This window comes from Monocercomonoides exilis, assembly GCF_001643675.1.
Source record: "Monocercomonoides exilis strain PA203 chromosome Unknown scaffold58-502437, whole genome shotgun sequence".
Lineage (NCBI taxonomy): Eukaryota > Preaxostyla > Oxymonadida > Polymastigidae > Monocercomonoides > Monocercomonoides exilis.
In genome coordinates this window covers 70,633-94,633 of record NW_027150603.1, presented here as the reverse complement: position 1 = coordinate 94,633, position 24,001 = coordinate 70,633, and the positions used below count along the sequence as shown (strand labels likewise).

At 33.7% G+C, this 24,001-nt stretch overlaps 11 protein-coding genes across 11 annotated transcripts; 3 read left to right on the top strand and 8 right to left on the bottom strand.

The window, feature by feature from the left end:
• Window positions 1-2,696: 2,696 nt before the first annotated feature.
• Window positions 2,697-4,124, bottom strand: MONOS_13780 (uncharacterized protein; the record flags this gene model as incomplete). Its single annotated transcript, XM_067866515.1, has 1 exon — window positions 2,697-4,124. The coding sequence occupies one exon, from the start codon at window positions 4,122-4,124 to the stop codon at window positions 2,697-2,699; it is 1,428 nt and encodes a 475-aa protein (XP_067719841.1).
• A 48-nt stretch (window positions 4,125-4,172) lies between these two features.
• On the bottom strand, window positions 4,173-5,675 carry MONOS_13779 (uncharacterized protein; the record flags this gene model as incomplete). The annotated part of the gene is made up of 1 exon (XM_067866513.1): window positions 4,173-5,675. One exon carries the CDS (start codon window positions 5,673-5,675, stop codon window positions 4,173-4,175), a length of 1,503 nt encoding a protein of 500 aa, XP_067719840.1.
• Window positions 5,676-6,420: 745 nt separating this feature from the next.
• Window positions 6,421-8,302, bottom strand: MONOS_13778 (putative transposase Tan1; the record flags this gene model as incomplete). The annotated part of the gene is made up of 2 exons (XM_067866512.1): window positions 6,421-7,929; window positions 7,979-8,302. The coding sequence occupies 2 exons, from the start codon at window positions 8,300-8,302 to the stop codon at window positions 6,421-6,423; spliced, it is 1,833 nt and encodes a 610-aa protein (XP_067719839.1).
• A 1,356-nt stretch (window positions 8,303-9,658) lies between these two features.
• On the bottom strand, window positions 9,659-11,210 carry MONOS_13777 (uncharacterized protein; the record flags this gene model as incomplete). The annotated part of the gene is made up of 3 exons (XM_067866511.1): window positions 9,659-10,423; window positions 10,745-10,965; window positions 11,027-11,210. 3 exons carry the CDS (start codon window positions 11,208-11,210, stop codon window positions 9,659-9,661), a joined length of 1,170 nt encoding a protein of 389 aa, XP_067719838.1.
• A 677-nt stretch (window positions 11,211-11,887) lies between these two features.
• MONOS_18265 (uncharacterized protein) lies at window positions 11,888-12,169 on the top strand (the record flags this gene model as incomplete). Its single annotated transcript, XM_067871268.1, has 1 exon — window positions 11,888-12,169. One exon carries the CDS (start codon window positions 11,888-11,890, stop codon window positions 12,167-12,169), a length of 282 nt encoding a protein of 93 aa, XP_067719837.1.
• Window positions 12,170-13,442: 1,273 nt separating this feature from the next.
• MONOS_13049 (putative GPI transamidase subunit PIG-U) lies at window positions 13,443-15,139 on the top strand (the record flags this gene model as incomplete). Its single annotated transcript, XM_067865726.1, has 4 exons — window positions 13,443-13,779; window positions 13,838-14,282; window positions 14,366-14,490; window positions 14,576-15,139. 4 exons carry the CDS (start codon window positions 13,443-13,445, stop codon window positions 14,788-14,790), a joined length of 1,122 nt encoding a protein of 373 aa, XP_067719836.1. The 3' UTR covers window positions 14,791-15,139.
• Window positions 15,140-15,372: 233 nt separating this feature from the next.
• On the bottom strand, window positions 15,373-16,461 carry MONOS_13050 (putative glycerol dehydrogenase; the record flags this gene model as incomplete). Its single annotated transcript, XM_067865728.1, has 1 exon — window positions 15,373-16,461. The coding sequence occupies one exon, from the start codon at window positions 16,459-16,461 to the stop codon at window positions 15,373-15,375; it is 1,089 nt and encodes a 362-aa protein (XP_067719835.1).
• Window positions 16,462-16,536: 75 nt separating this feature from the next.
• On the top strand, window positions 16,537-19,030 carry MONOS_13051 (putative myosin VIIa). Its single transcript, XM_067865729.1, has 2 exons — window positions 16,537-18,485; window positions 18,683-19,030. The coding sequence occupies exons 1-2, from the start codon at window positions 16,842-16,844 to the stop codon at window positions 18,941-18,943; spliced, it is 1,905 nt and encodes a 634-aa protein (XP_067719834.1). The 5' UTR covers window positions 16,537-16,841; the 3' UTR covers window positions 18,944-19,030.
• MONOS_13052 (putative cathepsin B5 cysteine protease) lies at window positions 19,017-20,037 on the bottom strand. The gene has a single exon (XM_067865730.1). The coding sequence runs from the start codon at window positions 20,008-20,010 to the stop codon at window positions 19,165-19,167; it is 846 nt and encodes a 281-aa protein (XP_067719833.1). The 5' UTR covers window positions 20,011-20,037; the 3' UTR covers window positions 19,017-19,164.
• Window positions 20,038-20,120: 83 nt separating this feature from the next.
• MONOS_13053 (putative Protein of unknown function (DUF1295)) lies at window positions 20,121-20,837 on the bottom strand (the record flags this gene model as incomplete). Its single annotated transcript, XM_067865731.1, has 1 exon — window positions 20,121-20,837. The coding sequence occupies one exon, from the start codon at window positions 20,835-20,837 to the stop codon at window positions 20,121-20,123; it is 717 nt and encodes a 238-aa protein (XP_067719832.1).
• A 790-nt stretch (window positions 20,838-21,627) lies between these two features.
• On the bottom strand, window positions 21,628-22,971 carry MONOS_13054 (putative protein YIPF1/2; the record flags this gene model as incomplete). Its single annotated transcript, XM_067865732.1, has 7 exons — window positions 21,628-22,023; window positions 22,097-22,195; window positions 22,283-22,373; window positions 22,426-22,696; window positions 22,756-22,779; window positions 22,849-22,912; window positions 22,960-22,971. 7 exons carry the CDS (start codon window positions 22,969-22,971, stop codon window positions 21,712-21,714), a joined length of 873 nt encoding a protein of 290 aa, XP_067719831.1. The 3' UTR covers window positions 21,628-21,711.
• Window positions 22,972-24,001: the final 1,030 nt, after the last annotated feature.

The following is a 24,001-nucleotide window of genomic DNA, read 5'->3' as shown; positions in this document are numbered from 1 at the left end:
ATATATAGCATTCAAGAAGGAAATGCAGTGGAGAAGTATTTTTGGCAAGGAAAGAAGTTGGCAACTTGGAAATCTAGATATTTGTTGAAAAAAAGGATGGAGAAAATGAAAAACGGACCAACAAACACCATTTTTTTCTTCAGCTCACCTGATTCTCAATTCGAGCCAGACAAACCTGGAAAGCGACTTAATTGTTTCCAATTCCGTTTTCGAATGAAAGCAAATGAGGAACGTCATCGAAGATTTCTCCTATTGTCGATTGCTTTTTAGCAATCGAAAAGCATTCAGATCAATCGAATCAGAATTTTATTCTACGAAGCGCCATTTATTTTGTAAAAAGGTGATTGTTATTTGAAGTTTGTTTTATTTAATGCGCCAGACATTATCAGGAAATGAAGAATATTTGTGATCTGCCTCTTCAAGTGCAACCATCCATAGAATTTGTTATTATGTCCCATATGAATCACTCTTGCACAGATTTGATAGAAGGAGGATTTACTTGCTTCAATTTGGATTCTCCGAGATTTTGATTAATGTTTGGCAAGACGGCAATGTTTTCTCAAATGAACGTCAAAGTTTATCGATTCAAGCAGTTATTTTGTTTATTTCCGATTGTTACGTCACAAACCATTGAATGCCACGAAATGCTGCTTTGAAGAAATATTATTTTCAATCAATTCCGTTGTTTCTTATTTCGATCAGCAACATTACTATTCTTTGATCGTATTCATTCTACTGTTCAGCTATATTCAAATCTACTGATATGTTATCAGTACAAAAATCTTTCCTCCGTTTTGCAGTTATATTTCTTGTATTTGTACTTTATTGACCTGCTTTCACGTTCAACAATTGTCGATACGATGGAATTGTGCGTTCAGTTGCATCTTAGAAGGAGCAAGCAGCTGTGATACAAGAAGAGGAAAGAATTCTCCGATCAAAAGTTAAAGAAGAAATATGATTGTTCTTGGGGCTTATGTGCAAAAGTGAAAGAGAGTCCAAAAAGGGAAAGATATTAGCCAGGGCTTGTCACAGTAAGAATGAAAAGGAATCAACAGAAGCATAAAAGATGGTTTTTGAATTTGATAATTCTTCTGATATTTTTGATTGAACCGAGCAGAAGAAGCAATTATAGAGAGTCGGATTTTGAATTGAAGAGATTTGTAGAAGAGAAACGATTTTATCGTGTTTGGTTTGGATTTATCTGCTGTTTCACTCATGAGAATGCTCATTGTTGGCATTTGCACACAAATTCCAGAAGGAATTTTCAATTCTATTTAAACTTTATGCACTTTCTTGCGACAGAACAGCCAGAGAATGAATGCAGACGCTATTTGAGTGAAAAAGAACGGTTATAGTTTGAGTCAGCATTTCTGTTTTGCTCTTCAATAAAAAGGATGGAAAAACATGTTCGCAGAATCCACCATTCTGTAGAATGACTGCTTTCATTCTCATGTGGAATTGCTGAAGAAGGATAGGAACTCAAGCAAATGCAAGAAAAAAGAAGAAGAAGATAAAGAAGAAGAAGAAGATGAGGAGGAGGAGAAGAAGAAGATTTTGACGGAGTTATTGAAATTTTTTGAAGAGGAAGAAAATAACTATTATTACGGCAATGATGAAAGGAAGAGCTTCCAAAAGAATTTTCAAGTATGTGAATTTCATATTTTGATCAAGCATTCAATCCTTTGAACATCTTATTCTGATTTTTCAAGAATTGCTGGATGAACTGAAATATACTGATGAGAATTAACAGAAACAGAAAATTGAAGAAATGATTGAAGAAATAAATGAGATAGTTAAAGTTGAACTTCACTTTGCAATCATCAAGTGAAAGCTTAACTTTCTTTTTATTCATTCACTTCTATCAATCCTCTTTATTTATGCAATCATTTCCTTTGTGATTGCGGCTCAACAAACACATTGATATTTCAGAAAAAGCAAAGAAGTGGCTGGTGGATATGATGAAAAAAAGAAAGAACAATTCAGATTGAAAAATTGCAAAGAAGACAGAAGCAACAAGTCAACCGAAGAACAATTTTATAAAGAAAGGAGAAATTTTAATAATAATTAAGATCTGTTTTTATTTCTTATAATAAAAAAATGCTTCATTTTATTTTGAAGGAAAATTTTCAAATTTTGGTTTTCATTTCGTTTAAGATTTTGTTGAAAAACTATAATGAAAAAAGTACTTGCAAAAATCAGCAATTTAAATGTGAATATATACAAACCAGCAGTATTTGAAATATCTAAATAAAATTTCAAGAAAAGCTTAGTTGACTGTACAAAGCATTTTAGAAATAGACAAAAATCGTAATATCAAAGTGAACAATAAACAACAACAAAATAAAACAAACAAAACGAAAAAAATAAACCATAGACAAGTTGTATAAAACTAATAAAAATTGTCTATATTAATGCTGAAGGATGTTTTGCACTTTTCAGCAATTGGGCAGTTAAAAAAAAGATCCAATAAACAAAAATGTTCCATCAAAAAGCTGACACTGTTTAATGGAAATGAAAATCTTAAAAGAAAACAGTTTGGAAGTACATAACAGATCTCCTATAAAAACAATTTCATTAAAATTAATTTGCTTATTTAAAAAAAAAAATAAATAAACACTCATTATTTTTTTTTAAAATGATGACAATAAGAAGCAAGCTCTTTTTTACATTTCATTTTTGTTAATTCCTTGCTTTCTTTATTGTTTCGATACGCTGTAAATCGACTTGTACCGATTGGGTTTCTTTTTTTTCATAATGTAAATTGCGACTATAGCTGTAACCACTGCCACCACAACAACAAAAACGCTCACGGAAACAGCAATTATTATTATTTGAGAAGATTTCTTGTCTTTAGGTTCGTCATTTGCAGTTTCTTCTTTCTTTTGCTTTACGAAAACAAACTCTTTTGATTTGCTCTTTTTTTCATCCATCATGCCATTTGGATAAGATAAGCGGCAAACAACAGATGTGTAGTCATCAACATCAAGAACCGATTTCGGGATCTTAACATTCATTCTTGTTTCGTTAACATATTCTGAAACGGGGCAATCAATCCATTTCAGTTCTTGGTCTTTTCTTTTCTTTGATGCTTCAAACGTCAAACCGCAAGGAAATAAATATTCTCCGCTCACAACCGCAATGACAGATTCGTCATTTGTTTGATAAACCATTCCATTTACATTCCTCTGATCCCCTTTTTCCAGAGATACATTCAACAAAACAGGTATGAAAAAAAGTGAGCTTGCGTTATCCACAGCAGATCCGCCAACATTAGCAGAAGAAATCATTCCCAATGGCTTTCCCTCTGTCCCATCACTTCCTTTTTTCAAAGAATTAATACTAATGTATTTATCGGTACTTCTCCCCTTAACACGGAAGTTGTGATGCAGAGAAGGAAATTTCATCCAACCTTCATTAATCGGATGGTTATTTTCAAAGCTGCAATTGTTCATATTCAAACTAGATGATTCCACAAAAATGGCACCCTCGCTGATATCGATAAATGAACTGTCGTTGATGTATGAATAATAACCCTGATTTATGAATATAAGTCCAGAATCCCAAGAACACAACGGATTTCCATCTTCTATGACTTCTTCAACGATTCCGGAATTGTGTTTGATTTCTTCCATTTCACTTAGTCTTTTAAAATTTTCCATTTGATTGTTGTTTCGATGATTTTCCCCATTATCATTGCTATTTCTTCCATGGACAACCAACCTGGTAATGTCGCCCGTTGATTTTTCTTTAACAATCAGCTTGTATGGCAAAGGTCTTCCTTCTCCGCCAAGAACATTTTCTCCCTTTAGCTCAGTCTTCCAAGGTCTGAACACCACGTCAAATATTTGTAAGCTGTTTTTATCATAAATTATATCCAGCACATCTCCTTCAATGGCATCAGGATATTCAAAATCGATATGCTCAATTTTTGTATCACGATATTGAATCTCAAAAACAGCTTTTGATTCTTTAGCTTCAATCTTCGCTCCAACACGTAGAATTCCTCGTTTTTGTTCATTTTCAGAAAATGGCATTGAGCAATCATTTATGGCAGATGTTAATGTTACAGCTTCATCATATATAAATGGTTCATCAACAGCAACTCTTCCAATCACAAATATCATAGCATGACCGTCTTTGACAATGTGGCTTTTACCTGTTTTCAACAAATCTCAAGGTTCTTCTTTTCTTCCGCAAGTTTTTTCCTGGCTGGATGTCTCTCCTCCAACATAGATATTTTGTGCAGAATATGGAAGCCTTTTTGTCCCATCGTTCATAAGGTCAATAATGTTGCCAATTCCATCTTTCCTTTCTTCCAATAAAATGAAATTTGGCTTTCCATAAATCTCTTCCATGTCAAATGATAATTTGTCTTCCGGTATTTGTTCTCGGCCAGATGCCAAAGACAAAAATATATATTCACCTTTGTCAGCTGAACAATCGGAGAATGCAACACTTTCCAAAGAAAGATTCAATGCATCAACTACTCCATCATTTCCACGAATGTACATTGCTCCACCTTTTGATTCTTCGTTTTGATACCCGTTTGCTTCTTTGCCCTTGCAAGAGCAATTGCAAAAGTTTGAAATTGATATATCGTGTGAATCATTGCAGCTTCCAATTTCCCAATATAATACCCCTCCTAGTTTATGTTCTGTCGAGCTACAATCCGAAAAATTAGATCGATACACAGTCAGGCACTTGCAACCGCTCATTATCGTAATTACTGATTGTGTTGCACTTGTTGTTGTGAGTCCATTCAACATTGAAGAATAGAAAATAACTGCATTTGAAACTTCTGCAAGTATAAAGGCGAAAGAAGATCTAAAGTGCGAAATTTCTGTTTCAAAAAAATGCAATGATCCTAATTTGCATTCAAATAAAACGCAATTCAACCCTTTCTCGTAATCAGTAATCGTTACATGCGTGTGACTAGCCTTAAAAGTCGCATTATCTCCTTCTACAAGAGTCAAACCCTGATTTCGACCACTTTCTCGTGAAGAATTCACGTGAACATATGCTTTTTCCAGAGTAAGACGTCCGTTTTGCTTTATATTTAGCAGTGCATCACCCTGTTGAACCTTTGATTCATCTAAAGCAGTGATGATTGTAATGAAGAAGTTGTCATTGCTTTTGATCTCAACGTTCCGATCTTCAAATGTGATTGGCTCAGCATCATATTTGTTACTTTCCTCGGTCGTACATAAAATTATTGATTTTTTTTGAATGCATTTCTCGACCGCTCTTTTTATTGTTTTGCAGGGTTTCGATTCTGATTTTCCGCATTCTGCATCATCATTCCCATCTTCTCCATTTAAGAAAACTTCCTCTTTTTCATCATTATTCAACAAATCATCATTCATTTGAGTACTGCCACTTATTGGATCATCTTCATGCAGAACATCTTCACTGCATTTGGTTATTATTTCCGAGTCATGAGCATTTTTTTCTGAATAGTCTGATGATTTTTCAATTGCGGACTTCAACGTTTCAGTCATTGCAATACTTTCGATATTTTCTTTTCCTTTCTTCGTTGCATTCATTTGTTCACTCTGATCTGCACTTGGATGCAATGGAGATTTTAATTCTTTGTCAGAAACAATAAATTGATTGTCTTTTTCACTGCATTCGTTAATGTTTTTCGACAATTGAAAACTTGGATTATCAAGTTCCATTGCATGACGACATAACAGGCAATAAATCAAAATAGTCAGCATTGCTCCTCAAGAAAATATTTTTTTCTATTCTGTGATATTTATAAAATATGGGCATAATTAACAAAAAATGTGAAAAATGAATTTGTTGTCAACTAATTATTCTTTGTAGAATCCTTTCATATTAGTTTTAAAAGATGGTCCTCAACAAGAAATACCTATCGCTTTAAAATTCATTGCTGTTTGTTCTAAATTTTTTTAAAAATCATTTTTCTGAAGCTTACTTTCTATTTGAGTGAAACAAACCTGAATAAAGGATGAGAATGAATTCTGTTTTATATATCAATATTGTTCTTTCTCGGCAATATTTCATTTTTGAAATTACTGATTTGTGTTATTATTTGTCAATACACAGTAAAAAAAAACTGTTACCATTGGTGCTTAACCCGCACCCTGGTGCCATACCCGCCCGCTCAGATTTTTGTTAAACACATATATTTTTGTTATTATTTTTTCAGATTCCTTCATGATAGCTTCAAAAAAAAATTGAATATGTGATTTTAATGAAATGACTGTATACAAACGCTGTGCAAAAGTTAATAAACAGTTAAATATCCATCTTCAAATAAACTTGGAACAAAGTATTTTCCATTGTTGAAAGAAGTGAGAAAAGCAAAAACAATATTCACTTGTATTTCTTTATTGATCTCAACGATTCGCGATTCCAAACTTATTCATTATTGAAAGAAAGATAGATAGAAAGAAACTACAACGACAACGAAGAATAATATTTCTTGCGAAATTCAATTTCTTTTTCACTAAAAGCAGGTGAAACTGCTCTTTGAATAAGCTTTTCGTTTTCCATATTTCTTCCTTTCTCTGAGTCGCTCCCTCCACTAACATCATCGTCTATAATTTCATAATTTTTCTTTTTCTTTCTCTGTTTTCTTTCTCTTTCATCTTCATTTGAAGAAGAGCTTGACAAAAGAATGTTAAATTCTTTTCGAGAATGCTTTGTTTTCAAAGTTGAAGAAGTCGAAGAAACATTTGATTTTTCAATTTCTTTATATTTCGATCGAAGAAATGCAAGATGCTTTTCAGCATCTTCAAGTTGCTTTTTCAATTCAAAGATGTCCAAATTTTCAATAACTGTTGTAGGATTTAATTTGTGATCATTCGACGGAGAAGAACAGATCGATTCGTTCGGCGAAGTTGATTTTGTTGAGTTTGCTTTATCTGCAGAATGAATATCTAATGATTTTGATGAAACAGAAACGCTTTGTCTTTTTGGTGAAGAATAATCACCAAATAGTTCTTCACGCCAATCTTGAGACGAATAATGAAGATCTTCTTTCAATGCAGATGTTTCTATTGGTGCTCCTGCTACTCTAGAGAGCACAGGAGCTGCTGCAACAGGCCAAACCCCTGTCTTTATGAATGCTGCTTTTATTGTTGAAGGTGTACAAGCAGCTGCCAAGGCTTCAGGAAGAACTTCTGCGAGTTGCGTTCTATAAGAAGGGAGGGAGAATGGAGATGGAATGATAAACTTGTTGTTCAATGTAGATTTTAGTCGAGAAAAGATACAGGAATCACATGGTTGAAGTAAGTATGTCATGTTGGGTGGGAATCGTTTCAAAATGATGTTGTTTTTTTCTGCGGCTTCAATTACAAATTCATCGTTATGTGTTGAATGATTATCCATCAACAGAAGGGCGCGATCGGAGCTGGTTGGTTTTTCTTTCTCTGTGATTAATGGAATCCAACAATTGATCATGATGTGTTTGTATATTTCCTTCGTAATCCACCCAGAAGAGGAATTAATATATCTGATATCAAATGATGACAGAAAACGAAACTCTTTTGGGAGTGTTTTCTTAGGATAAAGAAGAAAACGAGGCAACGAAGATCCGTCGGCGCAGACACAGAAGCAAATTGTGGCATTCGGTACTTTTGGAGGTGCTGGAACAGCTGGAGGAGTTTGATCTTTGAAGCAAACAACCAATTTTGATGAAGATTCCCCGCAAGTGATCGAAGATTCGTCGAAATTGAAAATGTCGGATGATGTAATGTTATAGTCTGATATTATGTTTGAAAGTTCAGTAAACCATCTGCTAATATTATCTGGTGACTGTGCTTTGATTTTTGCAACATCTGTTGGTCTAGCGATAGCGGCTTTCAATATTTCGCTTCGTTTAATTAATTTGGATGCATATTTTTTATTGATCATTTTCAATTCATTCTTTGATTTTGGCTCATTTTCAATCAGATCCACACACTGAAACATTCAAAAAAGTTAGAAAAAACATGAAAAAAATATTGCAAACCATGTTTTGCACATCACGAATTCGAACAATTGTTTGGTTAGACAAAAGAACCAAAACTTGGTTTTCTATTGTTTCCAATTGGTCGTTCGTAATTGCCTGAGGGTGCACATTCCTTCCAGCCTCTCTGCCAGCTCTTTCCGCTCTTATCCCTCTTTTCCATGCATCTTTTGACACAACTTTTGCTTTGATGGCAGTTGAATATTTCACTTTAAAACTTTGTCGAATCGCGAAAAGCTTTTTCGAGGGGGATTTGAATACGCGATATTCCTTCGTTGTAAGAACTCTGTGTAACTGAGTTGATGATAATTCAGGTTTTTCAGTCATCAAAATAGGGAATGATCAATTTCTTCAGAATTATCAAAATTAATGTTTCTGTCATAGGCAATCCTTTTCAGATGCATGGTTTGATATTATGTTAATATATATCTTTATTGAAACATTGAAATTATCAACTTTCCAAAATTCTGCAGTAAATCAAACATGTGAATAAAATAAAAAATAGCAACGTTCAGCTGGAAGAAGACATGACGAAGAAGAATAATGAATATTCTTTCATTATTTAACACAATTTCGATTGTTTTTGATATGTTTTTGTTTCAATTGTTCATTGTAATGAAAAACAAGAGAATGCATCATTGAGAAGGGGCGTGTTTGGCACCAGGGTGCGGGTTAAGCACCAATGGTATTATCCATAATTGCTTTGATGAAACGCGTTGAGTGAATGCGACACTCGGAATGGCCCTATATACAAAATGGAAGATTATATTTGATTTTTGTATTTCGAAAATTTCTTTATAATTTCTGAAAGTTTCATTATTCTTATGCATTTCCGTGCTTTGCGGATGAAAAAAACATTTATGAGAATGCTGAATTTCAAAAGAGGGAAGACGAGAAGACGAAAAGACGAGAAAGCGAGATAAATGAAAGGAATAAGTGAGAGGCCAAGCATTTTCATAACTGTCAATTTTGTAGTTTGTTCCATTCCAAAAAAAAAAAAAAATAAATAAATAAATAAATAAAAATAAAATAAAATAAAATAAAATAAAATTAAATAAAATAAAATAAAATAAAATAAAATAAAATTAAATAAAATAAAATAAAATAAAATAAAATAAAATAAAATAAAATAAAATAAAATAAAATAAAATAAAATAAAATAAAATAAAATTAAATAAAATAAAATAAAATAAAATAAAATAAAATTAAATAAAATAAAATAAAATAAAATAAAATAAAATAAAATAAAATAAAATTAAATAAAATAAAATAAAATAAAATAAAATAAAATAAAATTAAATAAAATAAAATTAAATAAAATAAAATAAAATAAAATAAAATAAAATAAAATAAAATAAAATAAAATTAAATAAAATAAAATAAAATAAAATAAAATAAAATAAAATTAAATAAAATAAAATAAAATAAAATAAAATAAAATAAAATAAAATTAAATAAAATAAAATAAAATAAAATAAAATTAAATAAAATAAAATAAAATAAAATAAAATAAAATAAAATAAAATAAAATAAAATAAAATAAAATAAAATAAAAATAAAAATAAAAATAAAAATACGATTATTTCAAAAACACTTTCATGGGGAATTCTGTTTTTGATTTTGTGAAATGATAAAAAAATAAAATCAGAACTTTTGAGAAACATAACATCAAGTTATGTTTTATTAAGCATTCACAAAATAATCAGAAATATCCAACGATAATTCATAATTATAATCTTGGTAAAGAAAACTCAATTTTTTGCGAAAGCTTACAATGGTATCTTCGTATCCTTCTTCTTCCATCTTTTCAAAAACCTCTTTTTTAATTGATTTTCTTTCCTCTTCTTCCTTTTCATCTTTATTCTTTTCTTTTAATTTCCTTGAAACATTCAAAAAGAAATGGAAGATTTCATTTGCCACTTCATCTTCCAAAGTTGATCGCTTCATTTCCTCCAAAACAACATCAATGGCACCACTTTTCAAAAAAGCTTCAACTTTCACAGCTCTGCTTTTCGCTGCATTTCTAAATAGAAAAATGCATTCCTTGCAACTTTCTCTATGATTTTTCTTTGCTGCTTGAAACACTTGAACAATGCTCCCGATGAGCCCAATAAATTCGTTATTCCACAATGCGCACGATTGATTGAAAAACCCCAACGTTCTGATCCATCTTTTCATACGGTTCTCTTCTTCAGTTTTTTTTTCTCCTTCCTCTTCTTCTTTTCTCTTCCAATCTACACATTTTGACAGCTCATTCAATTCTCGAGTCGCCTCTCTCGCAAAATGCAGCTCATTCACAATGACATTTTCCAAACTGTAATCAATTTTAAATTGGGTGATAATAAAGCGCCAAACAATCTGATACGCAATCTGTGTCAGATTATGGTGTTCCTGGTGATATTTGACAATCTCTTCAATCTCTTTTAAATACAGTTTTTTTTTGAGTCCCTGAAAAAAATAATAAAGAAACAACAGCATAAATAAGAAACAAAACAACTCGCACATTTTCGCTGAAGTCAAAGCCAGCAAAGCCATTTCCACATCTTTTCGTGTTTCTTCGTTTTCTTCCTTGTTTGATGCTGCTTTCAGAAAATTGGGTATGCAAATTGAAAGCAATTTCCATGATATGTAATAGCCGATAAAAATATAGCATTCGCAAAGATCAACAAGAAGCTTTTCATTCTTTTCTTCTTTTTTCTCATCTTCTTCAACAATCATTTTCTCAAATCTTTTGCTCAGTTCAGAACTGTGAAAATTGCTACACCACACTTCTGCAAGCGCGTTACAATATGCAATATGTTTCATCAGCATCATTGTATTTTCCAAAGTCAATTTCTTTTCTTCAATCATTTTTTCGATTTTGTCGAAATTATTAATTGTGAATACAGATCTGAATTCCTCTTCGCACAACTCGTCCATTAGTCCGTTCATTTCCTCAATATTCTGTTTTTGCTCATTCCCATCACAATCTTCCAGTTCATCAAGCAATTCTTTTAAATCACAAAAATAATCAAAGTATTGAAAGCCCAATCAAGAAAAAAATACTCGAACTTGTGAACTTTTCTGTAAGCTCTGTCTTGAATTCTTCTTTTTCTTCATCGCAATCTTCTTCCCCTTCATCATCACAATAAAAATAATAATCACTGTCATAATATTCTTCTTCTTCTACTTCTTCTTCTTCTTCTTCTTCTTCTTCTTCTTCCCCAATATGATCAAATCTACTAATTCTTCTCATTGTATATTCTGAACAACGAAACGAAAGCAAATTTAAAAAAAGTTAATCGAAAAATACAAACATCTTTATTTATCTCACAAAATTGAAATTTTACAACTTCAATTTCAAATTTAATGCTTTGTTTAAATTAGAAGCAAAAATGAAAGTTAGGAATAGCTGTAATTGTTTGTTACATACAAGTATTTTGAAAAACAATCGTTTTATGATCGAACAAACCATAATATGCACATGAAATGTTTAAACATGGAAATAATTTTTCTCTTTCAGAAGAAACCAACGATTTATACCAAACTTTTAAAGATGCCATGGAACAATAAGTCAAACATAATGGTGAAAAAAAATTATTGTGGATTGTTGTATTTCGAAAAAGATTCAAAAATGCCGAATGGGAAAAAAATATTGAAAGCAAATTATTCAGAACCAAATAACAACCTATTTTTTTGAATTTTTTATAGGATTGATCTCTTTGAAGAAAAAAGAATTTTCTTGATCTCCCAGGTTACACATTTTGACAAGTTTTTTCTAAGTTATTTTCTTGCAATGGTAAATACTTGTCAAGTGAATTTGTTTGATTTATAATTGCTTTCGCAGCACTTGTTTGATAAACAAAAATGTTTGTATTTGTTGATTATCTTGTTTGTAATGTTTGCATTCCTTTCATATATCCAGAACACATAATGAACGAAGTGAGCGCAGCCTATAATGTTGGAGAAGGAGAAGAGAAAGACGAAGAAGAAGAAGAAGAAGAAGAAGAAGAAGAAGAAGAAGAAGAAGAAGAAGAAGAAGAAGAAGAAGAAGAAGAAGAAGAAGAAGAAGAAGAAGAAGAAGAAGAAGAAGAAGAAGAAGAGGAGGAGGAGGAGGAGGAGGAGGAGGAGGAGGAGGAAGAAGAAGAAGATAAAGAAGAGGAAGAGGAAGAGGAAGAGGAAGAGGAAGAGGAAGAAGAGGAAGAAGAATTTTAATGAGAAGAGAAGGAGGAAGATAAAGATGATGAAGAAGATTGTGCAGATGATGTTGATGATGGTAATGTTAATGATTGAGAAGAAGAAGAATGAGAAGGAGAAGGTGAAAAAGAAAAATGCAATGATGATGATAATTATAATAATAATTTGAAAAAAGAAAATAAATACATTTATCTGAGCGTATTGTTGCTGTTTCGCTGATTTATCTGTCCAAACACCTTTTCTTTATCTTTATCTTTTTCAATTCAATTTCCCCTTCTTTCTTCCTCTTTCACAATCCATTTTTTTCTCCATCTCTTTTTTCCTATGAATTTCTTCCCTATTCGCTCATATCATCTGGTGCAAGATATAACTTTCTTCTCATTTTTCCTCTTTCTCCTTGTTTCCTTCGCTTCTTCGCTTCTTTTATTCTTCTGTTGATTCCCTCAAAATCCCAAGTGTAAATATCAAAGAACTACCGTCCGAGATTTATCTGAGACGGAGAAATATTTCTCTTTCGTTTGATTTCCCCCGCTTTTGTTTAATATTTCTCTTTCTTTTTCTTCTTTTCAACTTTTTTCATTTCTCTCCATTCAAATTCCCCGTTTCAGCAGATCTTTTTTGGCAGCCGGAAAACAACAATCCATCCAGACATTTTCTTCTTCTTTTCCCAAACCTGATATCTTTTCTGTCTTCTTCTTTCCTTCCGCTTTCTTCAGTCTTCGTTCCATGAAAAGCAAAGGAATCTTCAAAGAAGTCAGTTCGTCTTTTCTTTCTTTCTTTCTTTCTCCAAATTCAACATTATTAATCATGATGAATAATTTTTTTGAATCGAAATGAGCAAATATAGACATATAACAGTTAATAAATATGTTTTGAAGAAAAAAATTAAAAAAAATAGGATTTCCATTTTCTCACAAAAAGCAAAGTTTGAGCGTTTATTAACACTCCATAAAACAGTTATTTATCAAAACATCAAAATAATAATATTAATAACAATTAATATTCATCAACAACAAAAAGATTTTTTATTCAAAACCACTCAATAGGTTATGAAAAAAAGTTACATTTTTAGAATCCAAAATTCTTTTATAAAGGGATGGTCAATGGGATATTGCATGTTTTCTGTGTTAAAATGTTTTGTACAATTATAATAGGAACGCTACTGAGGTTAGCATCACATTTTTTATATAAAAGGGCGGAAAGTGATGTTATAGAAATTTCAGCTCCTTCAACTTCAGATATACGTCATCGCGAAGCTCTTTATCTCTTAAAGTGTGGCATAATACCGTATATGCGTGCAGATATTAAGATACATCCACTCATGCTGTTGTTGAGTTCGTTTCTACCAAAGAATCCTCATAATTGTTTTATATGTGGAGCAATATTTGATGCATTGACATTTTTAATGTTTTGGAAAATTCAAAAAGAAAATAATAAAGATGCAAATGGGCAAGAATACAAACCTGATAAAGTTAATGACATGATAGCATTTATAGATGAAAATAAGGCAGAATTATCCTCGCTTTTCTTCTATCTTAACCCATTTTCGATTATTTCATGTGGTTCAAATGCTTCGTTCCAAGTTAAATATTGTCTCATATTAATTTTTCTGTTTGAGGTTAACAAAGGTTTGCGTAAATTTTAGATTTGAAAATGTAAATTCAATTGTTATATTCTTTCTGAAAGTGGGGCAAATTGCACCTTTGATATGCGCATCTGTTCTCTTATGCATTGATCCCCATTGTATATTACTTCTTCTTCCTGTTGTTATTAGCGCTTCCAACTGCTCTTCATTTCACATAAGCTCAAAATATAATATGAAGCTCATTCTGAAGATGCTAATAAATTTCTCTGCAATACTTCTTTTTACATCTGCTATTACTGTTGCATCAACCATTTTTCTTCTTCTAAGAACACGTTTTGAATGTTCGTTAGAGACCTTCTTTCCATTTTTGTATTCAGTGCTCAAATCTTCATTTGTTTCACCTATTTGTGGAGTTGATGATTATCGACCTTCTTCTTCTTTGCTGTGGTATCCGCGTGCTCTTGTGTCTGTAGACGAACCGTTTCTAATATTTTGCATGCAGTTTATTCCATTTGTCCTTGCTCTGCCTTTGTGCATCAGATATTGGTGTGGTTGTTTTCAGGTCAATTTTGGAAATTATTTGATAAATAATCATATTTTTTTTTAATTGGAAATTATTTTTTTTTCAGGAAATTTCCGAAAGAACTTACTCTTCTTTTGGAGATGTTAGTTGTATTTTTTTCTTCTCAATCAACTTTTTCTGATGTTGTCATTCCGTTGACAATGTACCTCGCATGCCCTCATCTTATGAATTGTGTGCAAACTCCATTATTATTTGAATTTATTAATGTTATTGAATCAAATATTTTATGAATGTTTTTTTTCTCTCTCTCTCTTAGATAGCATGAGCTCCGTTGTTGTATTTTTCCCTCTTCAGTGTGTCTGTGCATTGTTGTCCTTTGCGTTTCGCGCTCTGATCAATCACATGGAAATGGGGAATTTGAACATAAGCTGGTTTCTGTTAGTGGCGTTCTGGGCATTGACCATGCTGAGTGACAATACCGTAATTCGCTCTATTCGCCAATACACGTGGGCAGTGCAAGAGAAGATGTGAAGGAAGCAATTACAATGAAAGGAAAATTTGACAATTGTAAAGTGTAAATTTTTATGTGTTCGAGCATTGGGGGAAAAAAAAATAAACAAAAATTAATATAACTGGATTAGTTGATAATAAGCTTTTACAATATATTTATTGTAACTTGGACGGAAAAATGAATCATATCACGCGTTCCTAATGCAGCAAGATAATGTTCTTCATCGATGTGTATGTGCTGCATTGCGAATGTTCTCTGGAAAGAGGATTTTTTTCAATTAATAAGAAGATGAATCGCATCGTATAATTCATTTTAACGCACCTTATATAAGCAGTTTTATCGTTGTGAAAACAACAGAATTTGCAAGTTAATTTACAATTTTTTATTTTTTATTTTCTTTTTTTTAAAAAAAAATCAATGGCTGATTCCATTGTTTTAAAGCTTATTATAACATAAATAAAATGAATATAGAAAAATTCGAAACAAAAGAATAGGAAAATTAAATTAAATTAAATTATAATGCATTTTTTATTATTACAATTTAACTTATAAATAAAATGGAATTAGTCAATTCTTTTCCATTCCATCAAAATATTACACGCTTATTTCCCCAACTCGTTGGCAACAATCATTGCAGCAACAACATCTTCAGGTGTCACTTTGCGGGTCATGTTGTGAATGCTTTCTGTTTCTGCACAAGCGAGTTGCGCTGCAGGCATAAGCAATTCCTTTGTCACTTCTTTTACGCCCAGCTGTGTCAAAGTGGTTGGAAGCCCAACCAATTTGCAGAATTCAATCACTTGCTTAAGCTCCTGCTCCGGTGCATGCTCAAGAACAAGCTGGACAATAGTACCAAATGCAACTTTTTCTCCGTGGAGAAATTCGTGTGTTTCCTTAATAGCTGTCATTCCGTTGTGCACAGCATGGGCAGCTGCAAGTCCTCCACTTTCAAAGCCTAATCCGCTTAGCAAAGTATTTGCTTCCACCACATTCACAAATGCAGGAGTCACAACTCCAGACGTTGCTGAAAGAACAGCTTGATGGCCATCTGCAAGCAACGTATCAAAGCATGCTTTAGCAAGTGCAAGCGCCGTTACTGAACATTCTCCACCTGCCATTGACTTTTTCTTTGAGATAAAGCATTGTCTCGCTTCAAAATACGTAGCCAATGCATCTCCAATCCCTGCTACAAGAAGGCGAACAGGCGCTGTTGCTATGAGGTCCAAGTCCATCACAACAACATCGGGATTCTGTTTTAAAATCAAATATCTGTCAAATATATGATCTTCAGTATAAAGGACGGACAGTGCACTGCATGGAGCATCAGAAGATGCTGCTGTTGGGACAATAATCACAGGCAAAGAAGTGAAGTATGCAACAGCTTTTGCTGTGTCTAAAACTTTTCCTCCTCCAACTCCAACAATAACATCGAATTTACTCTCTTGCACAGAGTTCACAATTCTGTCGATTTCAACTTTCGAGCATTCACCTTTAAATTCCCACAATTTCATTGGGAGTTGAGATTTCTTAAAGCAACCGGTGAGTCTCTCTTCATATTTTGTAATTACTCTCGGACCAACAATGAGAAAGGCTCCAGCTTTGCCCAGGTTTGAAGCATGTTCAGGAAGTTTCTCTATTTCATTTCTTCCTTGTACGTATTTTGATGGAGATTGAAACACTTGCCGTGACATTTTTTATATCTGACTGTTCAACAAAAAATGTTGATCAAATGATCAAAACGACTTATAATAAAAACATGGATGATGAAGCGTATTGTCTCTCCCCAAATGCGCAAATAATTTATAAAGACATTTCATATGTTGCGCCGACTCTTTCGTTTTCCGACCAGCCAGGAAGGAGATGTCTCGAACAAAGTATCTTTGCAGACAGACCAGACATAATATTTTTAAGTGAAGTTGATGAATCATTTGATGAAAAGGTCAGTGAGCATTCACTGGCAATTTACGCAAAACAATATTTTACAACACATACAAGAGGTTTCAACAAAACAATACCTCTTGACAAACTTTTGTCACATACTTCTGAACCTTTGAAAAAAGCTCTGCTAAAAATGCCTGATTCGAACCATGAATTTTTAAAGAATGAGGGGAAAGCTCAATTTTTAGATTTATTATGTATAATGAAAGATTCTCCTGCAAAATTTCCAATAAAACAATATACAAAAACATTTTTAACGAGAGCGGTTACTATTCCAGAGCTTCGAGATGAATCAATTTGCCAAATTTTAAAACAAGTTTCCGACAACCCAGTTCAAGAATCTGTATTAATTGGGTGGAGGTTAATGTCTTTACTCTTATCTTGCATTTCACCATCTTCTGCTCTTGAGCCATGCCTTATAAATGCTCTAAAGACCCAACAGCAAATTGAAAAACGACTTCTCATGTCAGAGACTTCATCTTCATCCACTTCACAATCATCTTCTGGAAGCTCGTCTTCTACGAGCAAGCCACCAATGAAAAAGCCAAAATATTCTCTTAAATATTACTTAATCACTCTGAGCCTTTCAAAACTATTCACTGCTCTTTCAATAGGAGGATGGAGTGTTTCCACTAATCCGCGAGTGGCCTCTGGCGAGAGCGCTGATTTGCAGCATGCGGACGCTGCTGCAAAGGCGAAGAAGGACAAAGAAGCAGCAGTGCTTGCGAAAACGAGCCAGGGAAACCTGAGTGCAAATGTGGAGAGCCATTTGGATGTGGTGCCGGCTGACGGGCTGCTGCCGCGGGTGTTTGACACGTGGCTCGACGACATCTACTGCTGGCAAATCAACACGGACGAGGTGTATGACAAGGAGAGGGCAGAGCAGATGGCGCGGGAGAGGAGCGAGTGCAGTGCGTGTGGCGAGAACAGGAGCTCAGCGAGACTGCAGCAGGGGCATCAGACACAAAATACACAGAACTCACAGAATTCGCAGAATTCACAGGGAACAGCAGCAAACGCGACGAATGGAGCAGACGCTGAACACGAAACAACCCTTCAGCAAGGAACGGGGTCAGAAGTAGCGCAAATGCAAAAGAAAGCGCATGAGCACGAGCAAAGCACAGAGAATGAACAAGAACCAGGGCCTGAGCCCGAGCCCGAGCAGGACATTGATCTCAAGTCAGGAGCCATTGGAGTGGCAGATCTTGCGTCGCAAGCATCCGACAGCCCGTTCCCAGACCCGACGGATCCGTCGCACTCGTCCTATTTGCTCGCCTCTGCGCCTTCGCTTGCCGGCGCACGGCAAATTCCCCTCCCGCCGGAGCCTCCGCACGTCCCTCTCTGTTCGTTCCTCGTGCCGCAGATCGTGTGTGTCTTGTGCAATGCGTTTGAGCTGCCGGCAAAGACGCTTTCGAAGGAAGTCGTAGCGCTCTTCAGTGCGCCAGCGAACACGGCGCTTATTGCGCAGGTGAAGCAGACGGCGAACGAAGGGAACTATTTCGTGTCTGACTGGACAGCAGCAGCGGTGGCAGCGGGGGAGTGCTACGAATACAGCAACGCAGAGCTTTCTGCGGATTTGAGGGGATTTCCGCCTGTTTGTGTGGCGGCGCTGGTGAAAAGCTGGCTGAAGGGCCTGACAGAGCCGCTGATACCCAGGGCGATCCACGGGCAGCTGTTGAATGCGGCGTCTGCTGTGGAAGCGTGCAATGCGCTGGAAAAATACACAGCGAACATGAATTTCTACACGATTAAGTATCTGGTGAGGTTCTTTAGAAAGGTTTGTGCGGATGATTATTTTATGATAATTATTATAATTAATTAATTAATTTATGAATTTTCATGACTTTGTTTATTTTGAAATCTTGTTATTATATTTATATGAAACGTGGCTTTTTTATTTTTTCATTTTTTATTTTTAATTTTTAATTTTATTTAATTTTTAATATTTTTTATCTGAATCTCTTGACTATACAGATGGCAAGTGACCAGGTTGATGTCATATTCATTACGAATGTCACTCAAATGGCACACACATTTGCTCCTCTGCTCTTCCAGCCAGAAGTCGATGCGGCTGACAACATGGAAGATTTCAAGCTGAAAGTCGAGCAAGCCAAAAGAGCACTGCAGGATATCATCCTCTGCCTCGCAATTTCGCCAGACGAAGAGCAAAGATTTCGACTCATGGATAACAGTGTGAGATGGCAATACGGTTTAAAAGGAAGACTTCTTTATTAAATTATGTTTTCTTCTTCTCATTTCTTCTTTCAATTTTTCATTTGTTAATCTTTGTTTTATGGAAAAAATACAATTATGTTATTTCAAATCTCCCAGTTGTTTCAAATTAAAAAAAGGGAAGAAAATAAAAAAATTCAAACAAGTAAGATGAACAAGAAACAACCAGAAATAATAAGAAGATATAAAAAAATTACATCAAGGAGTCACAATCAATAATCAATTTAGCAAGCGAATGTTCCCTGGAAGCAAGTGGTTTCAATTCCACATTCGTTTTTGCCTCTAAGAATCTTGAAGAAACCTTGTTCTCCCCATGTGGTTCCCCATGAGTTCTGAATGAGCCAGTATGGAGTTCCATCTTCAACACCCCATCCAACAACCATAACTGCATGTCCACCGAGCATTTTTCCAGTAATGTGATGATAGACACCACTCTTGTATGACTTGAAATCCTCATACACGCTGAATGCTGCCTCGAATGGTCCACGAGAGTACAATTCATTTTGCATCTTGTCACCTTTCACGAGTCCAACAGATTTGGCTTTTGTGCGAACAATGGCAGATCCATTGGTGCACTTTTTGGGGCATGAAGGAACTCTTCCACCTCCAGAAACATATGGGATGCATTCTTCAGTTGTGATACCACTGTGTTTCACCCATTCCCACGAGAATAAGGGGCTTCCTCCATTGCATCCGTGATCAACTTTATCGCACGAAACAAGATCCTGAGGTGACATGTCTCCACGTCCACATCCGAGGATGTTAAGACGGTTTCCTGTTGTCTCTGCAACAGCAAATGCCCAGCATGATCCGCACTGCTCTTGGTTACGAACTGGAAGAATCTTTCCTGGCCATTGTTCACGGGCATCGAAGTTGTCTGGCAAAGAAGTATCTGGGACATAGTTAGATGGTCCTTCATTCAGATCAATTGCACCCAAACGAGCTCTAAGTTTTGCAGTTGTGATAACCTCTGGTGGGTATTCAACAGCAACCCATGTGGCACCTGGATGATTGTTTACTGTTTCAACAATCGATTCAGCAAAAACTGATGCAATCAAAAAAAAGAACATTTTCAACAGTTATTGTTCAAGATCAGAAAAGTCAATCTGGGAATACAAATGACAGATCAAAAACCATAAGAAAAATATTTGTTATCATTTTTTGAAATAAAAAATAATACTTAAGGATTGAGAAGAGATAACCCTGCTCCATCTTGTTTTTGAAATTTGTTTTCAAATGGATCCTGTTTTTGATCTTCGTTATTGGATGGAGGATATTTCATCTCATTGGGTCTGTGCATTGAATCATGTGGTCTGAAATAAGAAGGTGAAATGTTTATTTCGGGTGGAGTGCTAACATCAGCAGGGGGAGCAGGAGAATACGAAGAACTATCAAATAGAGATGGAGGAGAATTTTGCAAATCTCTTTCAGCTTGTAGATGAGTTGGAGTCAAAATTGGTGATGTTGACGATAACGATGGAGAGATTGGATGAGCCGCCGCTTCAGCAGGCGGTGGAATATTCTGAGGACGTCTTCTGATCCATTGCATGGTATGCTCTATCACAGGGACCACAGGAATGAAGATAGACGTCGCGGAGACATAAAGATGATACTGGATTTCATTACCGTAATGGCTGTGCAATGCCCGCTCAGCAGGCGGAATGCCTGTCAGAAAATTTGTTCCGATGCAAAATGTGAAACTGCAGATGAGCGGAATCCAGCCTTTCCCATTGCAACCATTCCAGCAAGCAAGCGCAAGCCCAGTCATCCAAAAAGTGCTTCCAACATAATTTGGATGTCTCATCACTTTGAAGAGCCCTCGATTGCAGATCAAACCATAATTCATCACTTTATGCTTAAACACAAAAAGATGCAAATCTCCAATTGTTTCGAGCATAAATCCTCCGAGCCAGAGAAGGAGTCCAGTAATGTCGATTCCGTTGAATAACGTTTTCTTTTCTTCAAATGAACAGCAAGTGCAAACAAAGCTCAAGGAGCAAATCGAGTACAACCACACGATAAATGAAAAAACTCCACGCAAAACAACATTGTCTCTGACTTCATTAAAACGACGATCTTTTTTGTCTTTAAAAATTCTTAAACTCAAATGCACAAATAATCTAATAGCACAAATAATGGTTAAAGTTAATGCTAATATCTGAATAACGAATGATAACTTAGATATACTTAATGTGGAAAAATATTCATACCGTGTGAAATGAAACATGCTGGGACAGAGAGAAAATAGTAATACATGTGCAAAGAATAGATAAAGGATAAATAACCACCAGCTTATCAATATGGAAAATAAAGCTTCCAATGAAGATCAGCAGCGCAAAAAATAAAGTTATTATTGAACTCAAAAAGAGATTGCTTTCCAAAAGTGAAGTTCCTATTATCATGTTTTTCATATATATGAAAAATTAAGTTTTTTTCTGATAGCTTTCGTTTTGGTGCAGGAGTGTTGCATTCGCAAAAATAAAAACATATTCTTCTTTTCAGCTTTTTTGCAAAATACTGATATTTGTAAGGGGATAATGTTACAAAAAGAAGAAGAAGAAGAAGAAGAAATTTTAGTTGTTTACAATTATGTTCAATTCATTCAAGAAATAGTCGAAAAAATAGATCCCATTTGATCAATTAAATAATAATAATAAAAGAAATTATTGACTGAAAAAAAATTCACAAAGATCTTTTCATACGCAGTTACTCTACAAACGAAATGAATGCTTATGTCTTTTGAAATGAAAATAAAAAATAAAAGAAATTTTTCAAGAGTGAAGGATTATCAGTACAGCGCAGATTGATATTATTGCATGAAACGCAAATATACTGTATTTTGCAAAACCCAAAAACAATCCGTCAAGCCAGGCTTCAAAGAATGTTTGAGAGTTTACAAAATAAACAATGCTCGATAGCAAAGCAGCAGCCACATTAACGATCCAGTGCCATGCAGAGAGAGGAAATGAAGACAGAATTGCAGAGAAGATGTAAGGAGAAAGAGTATATCCAAAATAAGATATGAGTGTTAAGAACAACTGTAAAAACGATAATTTCGTGTAGCGGCTGTTTGCAGGATCATTCTTCAAAAAAAATTTTTTTGTATAGAAAAGAAAAGATGAACAAAATACTATCTTGAAGATTGAAATTGCACACGTTTGTCCTTTTCATAACTCGCAATACAAAAAGAAAACTTGTTTGAAGCAGCGGGACAAGATAGAGCATAGTCAAAAACAGTGTTGATGCTTTTGCAATCTGATTAAAAAAGAATTGCATGATAAAATTATACAAAAATTGTTTGATTGGTGAAATAGAACAGCAAATATGTATAAAATAACAAACAACAACTCCAGATGAAGCCTCAGATGAAGAAAAATACCCAATTATTGAGTATAAGAAAACAATTGTAATTGTTATCCAAAAAGGTCCATATCTAACATTAGACTTGTAAAACTGTTTAAGAAAGCAATCAAAAAAAAACAAACAAATCCACTGGAGAAGTTGAAAACAGCCTTTCAAGTTCAGATGTTTGTGGCATAAATGAAGCTTTAATTCTGGAACCAACTTGAGCAGTCGTAACATTAAAATAAAATTGCCAATAATCCACAGAAAATATTGATGAACTCGGAGAATCTGCTCTGCCCTCTTCGAGTGCAGAACTCAAATTTGCTTCTTCCTGTTGACCTTCTGGAATTGCATTGCTTAAAGGAGTAGAAGACGCTGCAGGTGATTTGGATGATTGATTAACAGGATCTTCTATGAAAAAAATGATAGGTTTACAACGCTAAAATTTTAAACCATATGATTTTTTATACCTTGTTGCTGTGCAAAAGGAGAAACTGAAAATTTTTCAAAGATTAATTTGAACTTTCAAGGAAAAAGATATAATAGAAATCATTTTATCAAACCAGCTCCTACAAAAGTTGGAAATGATGCTTCATCTGGAAGTCTTGGGATATCAAAATATTCATCCTAAACGATTTTATCAACCAATAATACAAAAATAAGTTATAACATACCGCCGATGACATTTTTTTTCTTCGCAATGTTAAAATATGGTTTTTTTTTTTTTTTGTTTTAAATAAAAATATTTTTCAATTATTTAAATAAGTGAGAGAATAATATTCATCAGCGAAATGCATTATCATCCTCTTATTTTTTTATTAAAAAAATAATTCTGAACCGAAAATGGTTATAAATTAGCTAAATATTTCTTCTTCTTTAAAAGATTAAATCATTTGAATAACAATGAAAGATGCTGAAATTAGTATTTTCCGATCTATTTCAAAAAATATGACCAAAAACTGATTTTTTCTGTTAGTATAATGATTGTGTGAAAAACACGCACCTTATTATCAAACCGCACATCAAATATTTTTTTCTTCCTCGACAATAATCCATTGATGAAAATAAATATTTAATGAAAATAATAAGTGGATTATGATGTTTTTACACTTCAAAATAATTTTCCTTGGAAAAATGGATAAATCGTTCTCGTTGTAAATATTAATTATTTTTTATTGATTTTTTTCCGTGATTATCAATTTATCTCATTCGAAAAGTTCAGAATCAATCTAGAGAACTCATTTCTTCATAACAGAAAACCAGTTTTTAAGACCAGTAAATAATATTAACGATTTATCAATTTGCGTTCTTTAAAAGCTTGAAGAACAATTATTAATTATCCAAAAACCAGTCACAAAAATTACTTAAATTTAGAAACTCTTAAATTACTAATCAAAAGTAAATGTTTTGCGTTATTTATAACTAATGTTTTGTTTCCTTATGATCAGAAGCTAATTGAAAAGATGAATGAAAACAACATTATTTATGAAAAAAAAAACTGAAAAGAAACCTGAGAGAAACTTCTTAAATCTCTTATTTTCATATTAAATGAAGCATCTATTTTTTATTCTATATTAAAAAAAAAAAAAGAATATTGTTATGGGAAACAATCAAAAATGAAAACTCAAATAAAGGGAATAATTTCTTTTTCTATTCAACCTGACAAGTACAAGACAAACAAACTCAAATATTCATTGATGAGAAAGCATATGGGGG

What these genes read in the sequence shown, in the direction of transcription:
- MONOS_13051 (XM_067865729.1), top strand. Translation starts at nt 16,842, where the DNA reads ATGCCTGATTCGAACCATGAATTTTTAAAGAATGAGGGGAAAGCTCAA. An exon ending in TGGTGAGGTTCTTTAGAAAG is followed by an intron (nt 18,486 to 18,682) that starts GTTTGTGCGGAT and finishes TTGACTATACAG; the next exon opens with ATGGCAAGTGACCAGGTTGA.
- MONOS_13052 (XM_067865730.1), bottom strand. Translation starts at nt 20,010, where the DNA reads ATGTTCTTTTTTTTGATTGCATCAGTTTTTGCTGAATCGATTGTTGAA.